The sequence below is a fragment of the Vicugna pacos genome, chromosome 15 (genome assembly GCF_048564905.1).
Source record: "Vicugna pacos chromosome 15, VicPac4, whole genome shotgun sequence".
NCBI classification, from domain to species: domain Eukaryota; kingdom Metazoa; phylum Chordata; class Mammalia; order Artiodactyla; family Camelidae; genus Vicugna; species Vicugna pacos.
Genome location: NC_133001.1, coordinates 22,032,494 through 22,051,976, shown reverse-complemented (window position 1 = coordinate 22,051,976; position 19,483 = coordinate 22,032,494). Strand labels below are relative to the sequence as shown.

The 19,483-nt window shown below is 34.7% G+C and overlaps 1 protein-coding gene across 2 annotated transcripts in view; it reads right to left on the bottom strand.

The window, feature by feature from the left end:
- Window positions 1-19,483, bottom strand: part of PSME4 (proteasome activator subunit 4) — an 85,093-nt gene that overhangs the window by 3,642 nt on the left and 61,968 nt on the right. For both annotated transcript variants that reach the window (XM_072937751.1, XM_006211270.4), the window contains 12 exons: window positions 19,159-19,312; window positions 18,755-18,824; window positions 17,771-17,896; window positions 17,083-17,235; window positions 15,420-15,524; window positions 14,802-14,893; window positions 13,916-14,047; window positions 13,350-13,558; window positions 11,616-11,701; window positions 5,227-5,355; window positions 4,130-4,285; window positions 862-1,024 (listed from right to left, as the gene is read on the bottom strand). In XM_072937751.1, coding sequence (XP_072793852.1) covers window positions 862-1,024; window positions 4,130-4,285; window positions 5,227-5,355; window positions 11,616-11,701; window positions 13,350-13,558; window positions 13,916-14,047; window positions 14,802-14,893; window positions 15,420-15,524; window positions 17,083-17,235; window positions 17,771-17,896; window positions 18,755-18,824; window positions 19,159-19,312 — 1,575 coding nt within the window. The remainder of the gene's footprint in view (window positions 1-861; window positions 1,025-4,129; window positions 4,286-5,226; window positions 5,356-11,615; window positions 11,702-13,349; window positions 13,559-13,915; window positions 14,048-14,801; window positions 14,894-15,419; window positions 15,525-17,082; window positions 17,236-17,770; window positions 17,897-18,754; window positions 18,825-19,158; window positions 19,313-19,483) is intronic.

Below are 19,483 nucleotides of genomic sequence, written 5' to 3'. Positions count from 1 at the left end.
AGTCATAATTATAAACAACACTATTTGGTATAACAAAGACCCAAAACTACTTTAGTACTTACTTATGAAAAAAGTTTTTAAGCAAAAAAAAAACAAAAACAAAAACAAAACACCACAATATACATTGGTATTTTATTAGAAATTGCTATTAGGTAACAATATGACATAATTAAGACCCTACTGTAATCAGGACTGAAGAGATTCCTATTCCAGGTATTTCCTGCAACTGAATAAACTTCCTATTTACTAATAATGTTTCCATGTTTTCCATGATTCTTGTGATTATCTGTAGTCAACACTGGCAAGATCAGATGCTTCTTTGCAATCACATTTAAATTTCTCTTTAAACATGACACAGTCATCAGATCTTATACTACTGTTTACCTTCATGCTCAATTAGAGTGGACACTCCTCTAGAGTAAGCAGTCTTCTCACCCTCTCACCCAATGCCTAGTGAAGTAATGATGTTCCTCTCTCGAAATGAAAGCAAAGTCTGTTTGGTTTACCTAGTTTTTTCTCTTAGTACATCTACACATAAGCTATAAATTCTAAAAACAAATATTTTAGATCCTCCAAAATAACTAATGCTGGATCTCTCTCTTTTTAAAGCTATTTCAGTTGGGAGTGTCCAGACCTGATTTGTCGTAATAGCTGTATGCAGCAGTGGATACATTCCTTTGCACCTCTCTCAATTTTAGCGTTTACACCCCAGATCTTGCCTTCTATACTCAAAGCTTCTCAAAAGCAGGGACAACTATTCCTGGTACTTAGCCCAGGCCTAGGCACATAAAAGCATTCAGAAAATACTTGCTGAGTAAGCCTGGTTAATCCCCAAAAGGTATGTTCTACCAGTACTGTTACCTGCAGAAGGAATTGTATCTCCCACAAAACCAGGGTCTCGCTTCCTTTTCTTCGGTAGTTTTGTTTTGCAAAGTTGCTCAAAATGAATCTGCATAGGACTGTCGATGGTAAGGAAGTTACACTGCAGCAGACCACTTAAGGTGGTAGCAGCCATTTCTCGAACCTACAGAGATAATCACTTCCATTAGAGGGGAGATCTTAAGCCTGGGGAGGTTAGGACCATGGTATGAGAAGTGGGGTGGGGACTTGCCCTGATATTTGTATGCAAACTGTATAAATGCTCTTTTGCAGTTTCTTAATAGATATTTCATCAGATTCTCAAAAGGTCTGTGGCCTCAAAATGGATAAAAGTAACTACACTTGGGTTACAAAAGGTAAACATTTAACTATGCTATACAAATTTAAATTTCTCCACGCATTAATTACTCTCCCAGTGACTGACAGTTCTTCACATTAGGGCTATAACTGGAGAAGCAGTGCTAGAGCCTGACATGAAAATAAATCCTTCCTAGACTCTACATCCATTAAAATGACTGCTGCTGTTGTTTTCATTAGTAACAACAATATAGGACAACCATGTTCTACAACTGGCATGTAAAGCAGAGACTTATACATCCATTTTATTTACAGATTTCATAGGCTGTTGTCAGACTATAAACACAGTTTATAGAAGTACTAAATAAAGAGTGTATAACAGTCTGTTTCAAACTGAAATGGGAACTCCAGTTTGGGGAAGATAAAAAAAGCTATAAAAAGTTATCTCATATAAATCACAAAAATTTCTGCTTAACTGTCATAAAGACAGGCAATAATAATTCGGGGGGAAAAACCACTTAAATACTTTGATATTTATTCCTTCAAAAGATTTTTTGTTAAATTTTTCAATGTGACAATTTTGGGGTACTTAATATATCCTTTGCTACCTTATATTATATGAAATACATTATAAAATGTTTTACTACTTCATACTTGGTTGAATTATTTCCTTTCATACAATGATTTATTTTTATACTCAACTAGTGATTATAGTGCTTTCAACTTCTCACTACTATGCTACAAAATAATGTTATTTATATAATTTTTCCATATTGCAATGTATTTTCCTCCTAGGACATGGTTAATTGTAAAAACTGGAATTACTAAATGTCGATGTATGTCCAATTTTACTGTTAATTTTGTGGCTATCAGTTGCTTTTCAACAAGCCAGAGCTAGTAACCTATATATGATACAAAACTAAAGTGAGTACTAGTTTTAACTTACCAACAGTCATTAGCATACATTTTCTCTTTTGGGGGTGGAGAGAACACTAACTTAAGAGTAAGTGAAATGTCTCATTGTTTTAGGTTTGCATTTCTCTGGTCATTAAGAGAAAATTGACTTCATTGTTTATTGCTTATGTTGTCTTCATCTACACATATGTGATGCTATCAGCACTATCCACCCCACTGTCTTTTTTGTTTTCTCTTGTTTTTTGGTAGGGGGGAGGTAATTAGGTTTACTTATTATTTTTTCTTAAAGGAAGTACTGGGGACTGACCACAGGACCACATGTATGCTAAGCATGCACTCTTCCACTTGAGCTACAACCTCCCCCTCTACTCTACTAGGTCTTAATGATTTTCTTATGCTAGTGTTTTTCTCTAGTTTGAAGGTTGAGCACTTAAAATTGATGAGTTTCTAGTATTCTTGTGGTCAGATATGTCCATTCTGGGATTTGCAACATCTATTATCTTAAAGGCTTAGAAGGTCATTCTCTGCTCAAAGTTCACATAAATATCTAAATTAATTTCTCCTACTTTCTCTAGTTAAAAAACGGAGAGGGGGTGGGGGGATTTACTATCTGGAACGTATTTCAGTGTGAGAGGTTCTAACTGATTCTTCTTTTTCTCCAAACTAGTAACAAATTACCCAAATATCTCTTTCCCAGTAGTAGGGTCTACTACCAGTAGTTCTGAGATTTTTTTGTTCCAAGAGTCAGTCTGTTCATGTCTATAATTAATTAATTTTAAAAGGTGAGGGGAAAGTCTTTAGCTTTTTTATACACAAAAAATTTCCCATCTAAAAAATTTTCCTTTAAATCTAATAATTTTTTTAAACATTTCACATTTAGATTATTTATATAGTTTTTAAAAAATATTATCCTGAATAGTTCTGGCTAATTATTACTGAGTATATATTTTTGAAATGATAGTTTTAATAAATGTTATGGTTATATTTACAGTAACAGCTATGTTTAAGCCTGCTACATGGAACAAAATATAAAAATTATCTATAAAAATGTTCTAAAACAAGGTACATTTTACCATAATATTTACAGGTAGGAAACACTGACTTTTGAGATTTCCACCTTTCCATTTCCATTCCTTTAAGTTTAATTAAAAAAAAAAGAAAAAGTTAAAAAACTTTACAGATAGTTAACAAATATTTTAATTGAAGCTTGTCAGAGTTATAACCACTGCGTACCCTAGGAACTAGACGTATCAGCTCCCAGGACACAGGAAAGCTAGGATGCAAAATGAATAGGTTCATTAAGGAGTTGGAGAAATTTCCATTCCCAGTTTCCTGTGGATACAATCTGTTTTCAGTGCTCTCAAATAAAATATATATAATTACTGGGAGCTCCACTACACGGAAAACCCATGAAGTCCACAAAATTTATTAAAATAAGCAAAAATTTCACAGAACTTTCAACTATATTTTCTTTACCTATGGTCAATTTAGAAAATTATATCTTATTCCGTGTTTATTACAACATGCTTTTCTTGTATTAGGCTAATTTGAATAGATTTGTCTTTTTGTACAAAATATTAATGTAACCTCACCACAAAAGCTGACTTAACTTCTCTGCCAAGGAAACTAAAGAGAGAAAAGAATCCTATCTTAAATCTACTGGATAAAAGCATCTATGTGTAGATTTTCATTCTCTTGAAACTGCCCTCATACACATCCCTATTAGTCCATTAAAAACAGTAAGATAAGTAGAGTATTATCACCCACAATTTCATAGATGAGAAAACTCTGGTTCACAAATGTTCTGCCCAACTGCAGAGAGAAGCCAGAACAAGAAGATGCCCAATGTTTGTTTCCACTTGTACTATAGGAAATCATGATTAGGGTATCAAAACTAATCACATAGGGCTATGTGAAAACTTAAGTACTTTTAATAATTTATGCTTATGATTTATAACCTATCAGTGTATAAATACTTCTTAAAAGGGGGACAATAATGCTTTCTTTAAATTTCAATTTGCTATAACCTAAATTTTACCTCTAGCTGTTCATCCTCCAAAAGGCTTATAACCAGCCACCTGATGTCTTTAACTGCATCTTCATTGTTTAGGAAAATAAAGAGGTTATAAAACACCATGGTCTGGAGGTAGGTCAGTACTGTATATCTAGCATGCCAAGAACTGCTTCTTGCTGTCTGTGAATGAGAATTAAGTAGAAATAATGAAAACCAGTGCTGACAAAAACACAAGATGACAGCAAAGTTACACAGAGAAAATACAATCTTCTGATAGAATTCTACTCTTACAGGTACAGCTGGAGCAAGCTCGTCTTGTATTTCCTTCTAAATAAAAGGCTGCACAAGCTAGTTCAGGTAGAGTCAGTTATTCAGAATGTATGAATAGTTGAGAGTAAAGGGAAACAAACACATAGATAAAAATTAATTTTAGAAGAGAGAATTATTTAGAATTAATGATGCTAACTCCTCCAAGGGTTGTACATTATTTTATTTTACTTTTGATAGTAGCGAGTACGGTAATCAAAGCAAACAAGACTGAGAACTACTACATTCTACTGCAAAAAAAAAAAAAAAGGAAAGAAAAAAATATATATCATTTGGGGCTGTTACAAAATATCTTTCAGTAAGCTATCAAACTTAAAAATCTGAAAACCATGGGAACATTCATTTTTATACTATACAGCATATGTATGACCTGGCTAAAGCTGAGCACACAGTATACTAAAAATGCAGCCAGAAAATATACACTCCCTTAAGTCTTCCAACCACAGATCAGACAATATAAGTGAATAAAATAAAGAGGAAATGGTAAAAGGGAATGCCCATCCCCCTCCCTCATAAGCACCTTGTATTCAAGGTGCCCCAATAATTAGCTCTTTGTGTAAATAGGTAACTTGGGGGCTGAGTGACCTGACCAAAGTCACAGAAGTTGGTGGCAGAGCCAGGTAAAGAATTTAAACCTGTTTCTTTGGTCAACGTAAGTCTTCTCTCGTACTAGAGGAAAATTAAAAATGAACGCAAAGATCAGGTATTGTGTGTACTGCAGCTGACAGTGTGAAATTCTCTGAATAGTAAACCAAAATTCTAATGAAAGATGTAAGTATTTGTTACACACTTACTTGTTTTAGCACCTGAAGTACCAAAGGCACTTGATGAGGGTAAAGCAACCCCTGAGACATTAGTGATAAGCATAACTTTGCATCTCTTTTCAGTTCATCATAGCTATTGTCATTCTCCACTGGGGCAATCTAGAGAACAATAAAACAAACCAAAGACATAAATGGAAAACTTGCCAATAAATACAAAGGCATCCTTACATGAACAAAATCACACTTTTACTTTTAACAAATTCTACAGAAAAATCCAAACATATACAAAGCTAGAGGACAGTATAATAAACCCCCATGAATCAATCACCCCTTCAACAATGACAGATTCATGGTTAGTAATTTTATTTTTTATTCCCCTCTGGTTCCCTCTACCCCAATTAAATTATTTGAAGCAAATCCCAGATGTAATTCATCCATAAATATTTTATTGTTTATCTCTAAAAGATAAAATTTCTTATAAAAATTTGTAATGACATCATACATAAAATTCATTATAGTTATAAAATATTCAGTAGTAGTGCTCTAATTTCCCCAATTATTTCACACTTGTGTTACTACAACTGTTTTTTAAGAAACTGGTTCAACATAATGACCACTTGACACTGCATTTGGTGTATCTCTCTTAACAATTAAAAATATTTTTAAAAAGAATCTATAAATTCCCCCCACCTCTTAAAATTCCTTTTAAACAAGGATTTCTTTGCATACCTATAACAAACGGGAACTTAACCATGCCTTTACTATGACAAAGATTCTATTTTGACCAAACTTTAGACAGGCTTCTCTGAGCCCAGATGTAGCAAGGATCTGATCAATCTGTTTTGAGAGCATCCCTTAGCATCCATATCTGATCAAATTCCTCATCTGTTACCCTTGAAAATCTGATCATCCTGACCTGCTTTCAGCCTCAGCAAGAATCCTCCACCTCTGAAGTCTCTTCTTAATAATTTTCCTAATACTTGTTGGTTAAATATCCCCAGCTGTCTTTGCTGTATTCAGAGTTGAGTCCAATCTCTCTCTCCTACTTAGATAGCCTACACCTATCACTGCAGTCCTGAATAAAGTCTTCCGTATGATTTTAACAAGTGTCAAGATAATTCATTCTTTAACAACTGGTCCTCCAAGTTGAATATATTAATTCTCTGGGATAATGTGTCCAGTGTTTGATGAGAATAGTTTCTTTTAGCAGCCTTTATTAAACCAAGTATATGAGATTTCATTTCAAATCAGTGGAGAAAAGATGTGTTATCTTGAAAATTAAGCTGCTCTACACCAACATTTAATACAACTTTGACATAAATTTTACATCTTATGCTGCAAATTTAAATGTAAAGATAAAAATCACAAAAATGTTAGAAGAAAACATAGAACTGCTTATAAAAATAATCCTGGATTGGCATAGTTCAAAACATCATTTCAAAATAAAGAAAATTATAAAAACAGAACTCCTTTAAAACACAACAGATAACAGGCAAAATAGAAGAAAGCCGGCAGAAAATTCAAATAGCTAATATATGTGAAGATAGTCTGATTAAAGAAATACAGTGATTTATTATATCTATTTAAGCAGCAAAGATTTTAAAAATATCAGAGTTGTGGGGAAAGAGAGAATACAACACAGACTCTTTGGAGGGCAGTATCCAACATAATTACTTTTACCCAAAAATTTCACACACATTAATTATCCCACAAATATTATCATATTTGCAAAACACTGTGAGCACTGTTTTTAACCAAAAGCTGGGAATAACCAGAGTGCCCATCAGCAGAAAACTGGTGAAATAAGAGGCAATTGTGTAGAAAGATGGTCATCATAATATCAGGTTTAAAAAAAAATCAATTTGCAGATAAAATAGTTCCATTTTTTGGTAAAACAATCCCACATACACCCCAGTGCAGTGTATGGCACAGCTGTGTTCACAGGCAAAGGTATAAAAGTATATACACCAAAGAAACAAAGCCAGTGTAAGGATGAGTACAAATAACCAACAGTCCAAATCTCTAGGCAATGTATAGAGTTGTTTTCCTTAGCCAATTAATTCACCCACAGAAAAAATGACATGATTTAAGTTTGGCTAGTCGAACTGCAGTATAAAAAAGAAGATATGCATTTGCTGGCCTACCATTACCATCAGAAAAATTTAAGGTGACTCACTCACCTGCTGACTCAGTATACCATTGAAGAAAAAAATGTGTTTTATGAATGAAATTAAGACATAATATTCTCATGTTTAGAATGGGTTAAAATGTTCCACTAAAAACAGCAAAATTCTGAAATCCAACAGACAAACTTCACTATATAGAGTACCATGATCCAAAGCCCTAACAGCAAATTAGCCAGTTACGGATGTCAGACAACTCATGTGGGACAGACTACTTCTACGTGCTAGTGAGATAAAAATCTTAGATAATTCATTCTGCAGTGAATATATCTATTAGCAACACTACTGTTTGTGGAATGAAAGCTTTTTCTGTTACAAAGTAAAGCCTTTAAGTTTAGAAGAATATTTTCATTAGTTCATTTCAAGAAATCACAAGAAATACTATCTATAATTCTCTATCAGCAACTGCTTTTTAGATAAATTTACCTGAATCTCAGTTGACTCACTTTGACTCACTTCTCAATTTTCAACTCTGATATTTTCCTAAAAGCATTATTTTTCTTTTTATTTATTACATGACTTTTAAAAAAAATGACTTAAAAGAGCACATGTGTACACGATAATTTTCTAAGAATCATCATGTATGGTTATAGAAAAGCTAAGACCCAGACTATCTTAAAATTTAGGAGTATTTTTCTGGCACCAAATGGGGTGGATTAGCCCTTTCATAAAAAAACATATGCTATAATCTTCCTTCCCATCTATGGGGGGGAGGGGGGAGTTTAAAAATAGAAAAGAAAAAAAAAAAGTCCTATCTGCAACAATTTGGATGAGTCTGAAGGGAATCACGTGTGTGAAAAAAGACAATTATAAAAGGTCACACACCTCCTTTTATATGACATTCTTGAAAGGGCAGTTACACAGATGGAGAGCAAATTAGTGGTTGTCAGGGGTCAGGGATGGTGAGACAGGGAGGTAGGTGTGACTGCAAAGGGGTAGCACAAAGAGATTTTTGTGATGATGGAGTATTTCTGTATCTTGATTTTGGTGGTGTTTTTACCACACGTGTGATAAAATGACAATTATACACACATTGTACTGGTTTCAATTTTATGATTTTTTGAATGTCCTACAGTTTAAAAAAATGTAACCATTGGAGGAAATTTGAGTGAAGGGTACATGGGACCTCTTTGTACAATCCTTGCCTACTTCCTGTGACTCCTTCAAAATATAAAGTTTGGGGGGAAAAGCCTATGCCCACAAAGTTTAGGGGCTTTCTTCTTCAGTATTGCCTACTATTTTCTTTTGCTTTCTGGCCATAATGTAGAACAAACTGATCTATATCGATTTGGGTTTTCCTTAAGACTTGAAATAAGGATGTTTTAATGGTCATTTGTGGCAGAAATATGTGCATTTCCTAGTGAATATCCAGTCCTACTGATAATGATGTTTTGATTAACCTTTGGAAAATCATCTTTCTTTTCTGTTATTCTGGTCAGGCTGTCAATCAAGAGACCATACTCCCTAGACAAAGAGTAGCATGAGATTTTTTCTTCTGGGCATCTGAATCTTGAAGATTGAGCTTTATTAATTTGGGGGGGCAGGTAATAGGTTTATTTACTTATTTTTTAATGGAGGTACTGGGGATTGAACCCAGGACCTTATGCTTGCTAAACATGCACTCTACCACTGAGCTATAGCCTCCCCGCTGAATCTTAAAGATAAACATGCAAGGAGAGGGTACCCTGAAATGGCTATTAGTTTCAGCTACCTAGGTCTTCAGAGTTGGTGTGGCTCCTACTTAGTTCTTAAGCTTTTACTCCTATTCTGTGAACTACCTAGACACTTCTAAGTAACTAATTTCCTACTTTTCTTGTCATAGTCATTTGGTTTCTAATGCCTGCAATCAAAATACCTTAACTGATACAAATGGTATTAAAAAAAAAGAGAGAGATCCTAATCTTTTGCCTTGTTATCACACAAGTTTATTATTTTTAGTATATCATAGACAAGACTTAATGGATGTTAAACTGTGTTAACCTGTAGAAAATGCTGCCCATTTACTTAGCAAAGGAAGTATTTTATAGGGTCTTCCTTTCCTCTAATTATTAAGAATAATTTTTTCTGAAGAAATGCCCTCACGAGCATGTGATTTTATACCAATTATCACAACATCTGCAAATCGTTCTCTAATTTGATGTATACAAAACTATTACACTACACTGGTGAGTTCTGATGGACATTTAGTAACGTTTGAAACTAGAAGGAAACATGTCCCCTCTCTCTCCCTGACCACCATCATTTGAGCTCTTGATCATTCTAAACTGAAAATCAGTTAAAGACTAGTAACAAAAATAATGTAAGTGCCTACTTTTACCCTCTGCTCTCCAGGTTACAGGCATTACCTCATTTCATCCTCATAACCACTTTGAGGGCCACTGATATCCCACACTTTAGGTATAAGAAGATAATCTTAGAGGTTTAGCAGCTTGTGCAAGGCCATTAAAAAAAGCACCTGTCACAGACAGGATTTTAAACTAGGTCTCTACTTTCTCCAAAGCTAGTGCTCTGTAAACTATTCTTGGTTTAGAAATCCTCTTCTCTTAATCTTGAGCAATATGAAGAATCTTAAAACTAGAAGAGACAACTGAAACTTTCACTTTGATCTATATATCAAGAGTTTTTTGGAGGGTGGGGGGAGGGAGGACATAAAACTGCTTTTTATGGGATAAATAATACTTCATTTAGAATGTAACAAACATCTCAAGCATGTCTAAAGCAGAATTTCTGGTTTCATCTCCAACTGTTTCTCTGCTCCTCCTACAGTTTAGTAATTGTAGGGTCCTCTCTTTATCTTCATTATATATATCTGATTATCTACACAATAATTTTGTTCATCTGTGTTGTGATGCCTTCACACCCCAGACCCATTTACCATAAAGGCCTAAAGGAGATTCTCAACCTCAATATTTGTATATTCAGGTGAAATGTTAGGCCTGCCACTCACAAATTATGCAGTACAGCTTTCTAACAGTTTACATTTTTGTAAATTTCAAGTACTCTCTCATATACTATTTCTGACTTTTTTTGGAATGAAAGAAAAGGTGTGGAACTCCAGCTATCCCAATGTTCATTGCACATAACCCACTTATGAACATATGAGATCATGTTCTATACCCACTCTGCATGTGGCAGTGGAAAAAAGTTTAAGCAACACTGCCCTAAAGACAAATCCCATTTACACGAAGGACCCACAAGTAACAAAGACTATATACACACTGCCAGCTACTGTCCGCTTTTACATCCCAAAGATTCCAAAGGTATTCGTGGGCATCAGGCCCTACACAGTATTTAAAAAGTATTTTAATAGTGAATCTTTTGAAAATTACCAGTAGTGCTATCTTTCTGAAACTTTGTAAAGACAAAGTATTCCATGGCTGATCAAAAGTTGAGCACACCATTCGCTAATAAATAGCGACGAGGCCCCCTGCTTGAACGATAACAACTATACCGACTGACAATTGTCAAGCAGCAGTGGTGACTGTGCCAAGCCTTCCCACCTCCCAGTAAGACTGGACTGTTTTCCTAATCACAACAAACCACAACATGACTACAAACGGTCATCTCTGAAACTAATACATCAACCTTAGTTCATTAACTTCATCCTCTGACTAGACGAGTAATTAAAACTGCCTCAGATTATACCTTTTATCAAATAAAATTTCAGTGTCATGGTATGATTACCAGAGACAAGTTACTTCCTACAGATATTTGTTAGAACCAGTTATAGTGCCATTTAACACTGTAAAATAAAGTATCCTGAGCATTTTGACCCTCAGATTTATATTCAAAAATGTCTCTGAGGCTTTTTTCCTTAAGCTATCAGTATTTTCCTCAACTATTGCTTGGAAACTGGTCATTATTGAAACAATGTTTAATCTGTAAATTTTTTACTTAACTAAGATCCTATTCTTATCTAATATTAAAAAGATTATGTCAACAAATATTAAGCCACTATTACCTAATAACTTTCCTGTGACTATTCTAATTCTTAGAGACCGAACCAAATCATACACCGCCTGAAAACCTAACAACCATCTGATGGTAATTATAAATTCCTTTTGAAGGTCAAAAGGGAATGTATTCTTTTTTTCCTCTTTTTTAAAAAATTGAAGTATAGTCAGTTTACAATGTCGTGTCAATTTCTGGTGTGCAGCATAACGTTTCAGTCATATATATACATACATATATTCCTTTTCATATTGGAGACATTCTTAATTTCAGCCATAAACTCACCTTAAAAAACAAAGGTAGAAGCTGCAGTTGTTCTGTGACTGCTGTAGAGAAGGATCTTCCTGCACTTGCCATCAGCCATTTCAATACTAAATGGAAACAAACACAAAGAGCCAGTCTTTGCTATCCAGTTAGACACTACAAAGTAAAATAATTCTACAATGCTAGTGTCAGACAGCCACTCTGATTATCTCTTCAATGTAAAGAAAGAGATCTTTTGTGTTACTTCATAGATTTGATCAGCAGTGTGACAGGACCCATAACAAAGGGTATCAACCAATCTAGGGGACTGAAGCCACTTTCAAAGAATGAGTCAGCAAATTATTAACAGTTTATAAACACCCACACCAAGTACAAATTAAATCTAGACTTTGAAAATCTTAGCAAGCAAAACAGATGACTAAGTTAGTTGTTTACATACAGAATTCTTGAAAAAAAAATTTTTAGATATAAAAACAGTGGGAAACTCCCAATAACCAAGACAATTTTGAAAAAGAACAAAGTTAGAGGACTCATGCTTCTACTATAGTAATCAAAACAGTGTGGTACTGACATTAGGACAGACAGACACACTGAACTGAACTGAATAGGCCAGAGAGCCCAGAAATAAGCCCTCACACATGGCTAATTAATTTTCAACAAGAGTGCCAAGACTATTCAATGGAAAAATGAGTCTTTTCAATAAATGGTGCTGGGAAACTGCGTATCATGAGCAAAAGAATAAAGCTGGACCCTGATCTCATACCATGTACAAAAATTAACTCAAAGAGGGCTGAAGACCAAAACCAAAATGTAGGACCTAAAACCGTGAAACTCTTAGAAGAAAACTTATGACAAAAACTTTGTGACACTGCATTTGGCAATCAAAAGCAAACAAAACAAAGATAAGGGATTGATATCCAGAATATAAGAAGAACTACAACTCAACAATGACAACCTAATTCAAAGATGGGCAAAGAACTTGAATAGACATTTCTCCAAAGAAGAAACAAAAATGGAAAATAAGCAAATGAAAAGATGTTCAACCATTAATCCTTAGGGAAATGCAAATCTAAACCATGAGATACCTTCTTCTTATCTACTAGGATAGCTATAGTCATAAACACAAAAAACAAATGTTAGTAAGGGTGTGGAAAAGTTGGAACCCCTTTGCAATGCTGCTTGGAACATAAAATGGTGTGGGCCACTATGGAAAACAGCTTGGTGGCTCCTCAAAAAATTAAACATAGAATTACCATATGGTCTAGCAATTCTGCTTTCGATTCCCAAAAGAACTGAAAGCACAGATTCAGACATACTTCTTCATTAATGCTCACAGCAGTATTATTCACAATAATCAAGAGGTGCAAACGACCTAAATGTCCATCAACAGACGAATGGATGAATACTGAAAACAGTACACCAAGGGAAAAAGCCAAACATAAAAGGACAAATGTATAATTATACTTGTATGGAGTACCTAGAATAGGCAAATTTATAGAGATAGAAAGTAAAATGGTGGTTGCCAGGGGTTGGGGGACAGGAGAATAAGGAGTTACTATTTGCAAGATGAAAAGAATACTAAAGATGGATGAAAAAAACGGTTGCACAACAATGTGAATGTATTTTATGCCACTCAACTGTAAATTTTATATTATGTACATTTTACCATAATTTTTAAAAAGGGAGAGAAAAGTCAATAGGATAATCTAAAACATCTGTTTTTATAGGGAGTTTCTACTAATTTTAGCCACTCACTAGTTTTTAAGAGTTTAATGCCCTGGGTTCGTTCATCTTCTTCACCAATTCCATTTTCTTCCATAACATGGTTCTGAATTTCTTCATCCACATCCATGAGGGGTTTCAATTTCTCTAGAATTCTAGCAGTAAACTCAGGGACACGAGGGGATGCTGTTGGTGCAGTGTTTGGCAAAGAAACATCTATCATGAATATATAGGTCAGCACACTGTAAAATAAAATACATATAGTAAGAAGGGATTCCACACTATCAATAAAACTAAAGGTTCAAAAGTATAACCCAACTAAGGTAAAAGTTCCCAAGACAATTCCTGGAGAGGGTCTGGAGCCTGGGCCTACAATTCTGAGTGTGGCAACTGCTCACCACTGGCTTGTGAGCGCACTGCCATCCTACCTCACATTCAGAGCCTCTTGTTTAATGTCCCGTAACACAATATAAAACAAAACTCGAAGAAGAGGACATCGTGAAACTTGACAGTAACATAACCAGCATGTACTATGAGACGTTAAAGTTAATAAAAATAACTCAAGAGGTATACCATACAACAGAGAAAACAATACCCACCTCCCTATTCTTTCCCTGACATTTTTGTAAACCTGGGTGAGTTTGGGTTCCAAGTACTTCAGTAGTCTGTGCAACAGCTCAGGCACTCTCCACTCTTGCTGGGCAAGGCCACCTTGCAGAACATAGAGTCGACTAAAATTAAAGCACAGGAGAGTTGGGTGAGAGCCCTTCTCTGCTTTTACATATTGACAGGAGAGATTAATCCCTGTGTTCCACTGAAAATTGTTTCATTTTCAAATCAACAATTTAAAACAGCATCATTATGAAGATAGCATTATTTTTGCTAAATCACTTTTCTCCATGTTCTCATTTCATCTCCATTACTATATAATCAAAAGAAATGCTGACTTTAGAATATTCGTTGAGTTAATCTCTAAGCATGGGAAGTTTCCTCACAAGTTAATATTAATAATAATAAATTATTCTTCTCATTAACAGGATTATCTAGATTTCTTGCTCTTGTCCAGTAATTTTTTTCCAGCTCCTTATGCCCTATCAAGTATATTTTTCCTTAAAAGGATTACTATCTTCTTTCCTAGTAGGAAAGAATGAAAAGAAGAGCATGTGAAAAAAAGTTATTAATACAGTCATGGTACAAAAATGCAGTCCTGATACCAAAGATGTGGCAGCAGAGAAGGCTGGCTCTGCTTTATATCTGAGTTGCTTAGGCTGCCTCTATTTCTCCTACTTGTTCTCAACTGAGTAATCTCTACTTAGGATCATATGTTGTATTGAATTGGATCACGTTATCTCCCAAAAGAAACTAGTTACATTATCTAGCCTATAGGACTGTAGACAGTTCACTTCCACTCATACATCAAGAACAAAGATGTTATCTTCTGTTGGAAAATCTTATTTGAACCTCGTAAGTCTCCTTCTTATTTACCATGCATCTACAAAGGATCCTCCTTCACCACTCAGAGGGGATTCCAACAGCAATTCAAAAAGCCAGTGAAGTTTCCGGGGATCTCTGCTTTCCTGTGTTGAAAATATAAAGTAACAATTAAAACAGGGGTCCCACAATTCTGCAATTAAATCTAACTGCAAAGACAGAAAATCAAACTAAAACCCATAGGTGAGTTAAATCCAAATGTTTCATCATAGCTTATGTCAGAAAGACTAACAGTGACAAAACTGTTGTTAGGTAAATGGACTGTCTTTAAATCAAAGTATAACTGCTCTGGACATATTTGGTGTCAAAAATAACACCCATAGCTTTGTATCTTCTGTTACATCTATATGTAGAGGAAGTTACATTTCCAGACATATGATCTGACTTGTCACTTAATCTAAAAATGCATTACCACGGCAGAGAAGGTACAATAATCACTTAAGAGTTATCACTTAAGGCTTACTTGAAAGGTTATACATAACCATAGCCAATTATGTAAGATGATAAAATTTTAAGATTCAAGAAGTATAATGAGATTTTACACATTTTGAGATGGGGTATGAACGAGTTTGACCAGGTCAGTTAGACTCAAAAGGGAGCAGGAGAACTCACACAGGACGTTGCTATACAAGTTCCCCAGTCATTGTACGTTTCTACTGTAATGTTGGACAACGCCGTCCTAAGCAGAGGACACAGAAGTTCCCAAAGCTTCTCCACCTACTCAAAATAAAATACGTGGGAAAACATTAATGATACTCAGAACATTTTTCTTCAACAATCCTTTCCTGCAAACACACATATACAAACACACAAATTGTTACTTCATTCAAATTATTTTTAGAATACCCAAATAATCTTCAGAAAGTAACTTCACTGTATTACCATCATACATACCCAGGTATAAGGTGAATTTTATTTTCCAAAAAAAATTTTCAGAAAAGAGGAGACACTTTATATGGTTCCTTACAAAATCTCTCATACTGTTGAAAAGTTCTTTTTAAATTTTTGAATAACTCAGTACACTGGGCTGAAACAAAACCTCAGTCACCTCTATTTTGCATGCTCATGAAGGTCACTTGACTGAATCCTAATATAGAAAACAATGCTATTTCAGTACAATCCAAGAGTAGCCTGAAGTATAATCTTCAAATTCCAAGTTTTAGATGACTATAAATAGCCTTTAAAAAGTGTTCAGTTGTATAGAGGTTGTGAGATTATGTGTACAGATGCTTCTCACAGTTTAATGAGAATACAAATCACCTTGAGATTTTGATAAAAATGAAGATTCTGACTCATTAGCTCGGGGCAGGACCTGCGATCCTACCTGCCTAGCAAGCTCCCAAGTGATGCCCATACTGTAGGTCCAGGGACTGTACTTTAGTCAAAAGGACCTAGACAGGACAAATGGGGAGGGAGGGCTTGGGATAAAACTTCCAATGGTAGCACTAGGCATTGATTAAAAAGAAGGAAAAAAAAAAAGGTATGTCATCAACAACTAATAAGGAAAGGGGATGTGTTCTGGAGAAGGGCTAACTCAAAAATGACAGAGACAGGATGACAATGATATGTATGACATGTTTAAATAAAACTGTTCCTTATATGTGAGCAGGAAAAAGGCAGTACTACAAACTAACAAAAACTTTTATTTAATAAGTGATTCGAATATGTATAACTACGTTAATATATTAAAAAGTGTTCACAGTCCTCCTAAAAGTATGTGCAACTAAGTTTGCCAGAAACAATATCTGTGTCCTTTCTTTGAAGAAATGGTAGTCTACCATTCAGGCCTTCCTTACATTTTCCAGGTTATTTTTAATCTAGGGCATTTTGCTAAGAAATTAACCTCAGGGTGGGTATGTAAAACTTAATCTTACAATTAAAAGCAGGATACTCAAAAAAAGGCTGTCAAACCCAGCTATCTACCAAATGGGTAGTGCAGATGAGCACAGAAGCTTAAGAGAAAAGATTTAATGAGGAGCTAGACAGAGCTTCACGAGCCAACTGATACAGTGCAGCGATGTGGTACCAGTGTTCCAGGATCTTTCTGTTTTTCAAGAGAAACTGAAATACTCTTTACATGATATATTTGGATGGAAAATAATAAAAATTTTAAAAGACATTCAACGCCACCCACAGACCACTATTTTGTGACCTATACTCAAAAGCAACATGGAAGTGAACATTTCATATTCTAGGTGCTAATATCTAATGCATTGGGAATTGCTACATAAATGGATAATGCAGCTCTAAGAGGGAATGTGCACAAATGCCTCACCTTTTCAAATGTCCAATGCTTAGAGCCTCTGATTAAACCAGCTATAATTTCTGCAACACATCGCTGGGTGCTTTCATGTGAATCTGCAACCAAACGTTCTAAATGGGGCTTCAGAACTGGTAGAAAGGCATCATCAAAATTTCTGAATATACCCTAAACAAACAAACAACAACAACAGAAAGTTCTTCAGTACTCAAATGACTAGCATATCCTTTACAACATGCTTGTATTTGTTTACTACCTTACTATTGTGCTTAAAAACTCCATATTCTCCCCCTTTAGAACTGCTTTAACAATGTCTATAAGTTAAAATGGTAAAAATACTGTTATGTAACATGTCACTTTAAATATAATCAGTGAAATACAAATTTAAAATCTTTCTGACCTTAAAAGTATCACACACACCTCAAAAATACCAAATAAACATCAAATGCATATAGTCTTGTGGATTTTGGCTTTTTGCTTCTACTGCTAATTACAAATATTAAAGATAAATACTAAAAAGCTTGCTTTTTTTTTTTGTGAGTCCTAGACCTTAAGCCAAGATAAATATGATTGGTATTACTTTCAGAGCCATTTTAGATGAAGATAACAGATAACTAAACTCAACTTTAATCAAATACTTTAAAACTTATGAACCTGGAAATTGACAGTCACTACGTTTATGAAGAAGATATATAATAGTTACCTTAAAGAGGCAAAACCGTCGAGGATTAAATTTATCTTTCCCTTTTCTGTCTTCTAAAGACAGAAAAGTAATTAACTGTTCAACAAATTTCGGATCAGAAAAATGATCAAATATAATCTGTTCTGCCTATAAAGTTAAAAAAAAAAGAAGACCATTCAGGGATTAAAATCTACTTAAAAACATGATTCTGAAAACATTAAAATTCAACTGTAAAGTTTTGATATTCAACAGCAGATTGTTGTTTTTGTTCAAAAGAATTTTTAGTTTTCGTAGAGGCTTTCTGGAACCAAAATAATACTGCCTCTTGAAAATGCTATTTCTGTAAGAATAGCTAAAAGTTTTCCTTTAGCTCTTTGAGTTCAGATTCCATTTCTCAAACTGTGAAATAAATAAAACCAAAAAGGTTCTGCTTGAGAAATGAAGACTTACTTAATGCTTTTGTGCCAATTTCTGAGCAATTTAGGAAAATCCTCCAAACTGCAAATGAAACCCCAGCAAATTATTTTTCTACTTGTAAAACATCAGAAGCTAAAAGATAAACTTTGTTCAGAATTAGAAAATGAAAGCTATAACAACATTAACTTGATTGAGGAAGACATAAGCTTAAAAGCCCTTCATCAACTTTCAAGATGATAAAAAAAGACTAAGAAGTTTCGACTTAAATCTACAAACATCTATTGAGTATTCATCATTTATATGCAATTAAAAAAAACTAAAAGCCAGTACCCAAGTGAGCGCTAAGCAGGTAGTAACCTGAGAGTAACCTTAGATACAAAGATTGTGCCAACTGGTCCTAACAGAAGGGAGGAGGGTTAAGGAGGGGAGTAAGGCAGTACACATGCATCAACATTTACTGTGCTACATACTGCAATACACAAATTGGGGGGAGAAACATGAACTGAGTTCCAAATAAATCAGTAGCCAAAAGGAAGATGCATTTGAACCAGGTAAGTGTCTATATGTAGTGAAATGAAAAATGCTTACCTCTGTCAAATCTTCCCTGCTTCTGCCAAGCTTAGGTTGCTCTTCCACACCAGCGTAAACAACCATATTCCTATAAAGCAAGAGATTATATTTGTAATACACACAGGAAAAAGTATTAGAGCTTCATTGATAGAAAGCATTAGAAAGCACTTTTAATGAACTCTAATTAGACATTAAGTTTGGGATTACAAGTACATCACAGCCTTCCGCCTTAAAGATGGCAGGAGCAAAACAAAAAGAGGAAGAGGGAAGAGGAAAAAAGCTAGAGATTGAGGATTTTTGGTGAGAGAGTATCTCTAACCAATTCAACTGCTTCTGAAGCTCCCCAAAAATTTAGATGATAAAACAAATTATATCAAAGATAAGCTGTTTAATAATAAGGTGCAAAGCAAACTGCAACTTACTGTGGCCAGGTATAGTATCCCCAGTGAGTTTTTTCCACAAAGCAACTTGACTCCCATTCTTTTTTAGTTCTTGGTATGCTACTGCTATCATAATGCAACCAATGATTATCAGGCCTATCACCAGCAAGGATCTGGGTGGGTTTAGGATATCCACCTAAGGAAAAGACAATTACATTTGATGAACTTCAAAATAACTAGCAATGATTATTCTCAACTTTCAATCAATAGTGCTGGTGTGACTTTTTCTTCATAACAAGACTCTATTAAATAATTTGCTGAAGACAAGACCACAGATACATGAGGCATTTCAAATCAGAGGGGAAAA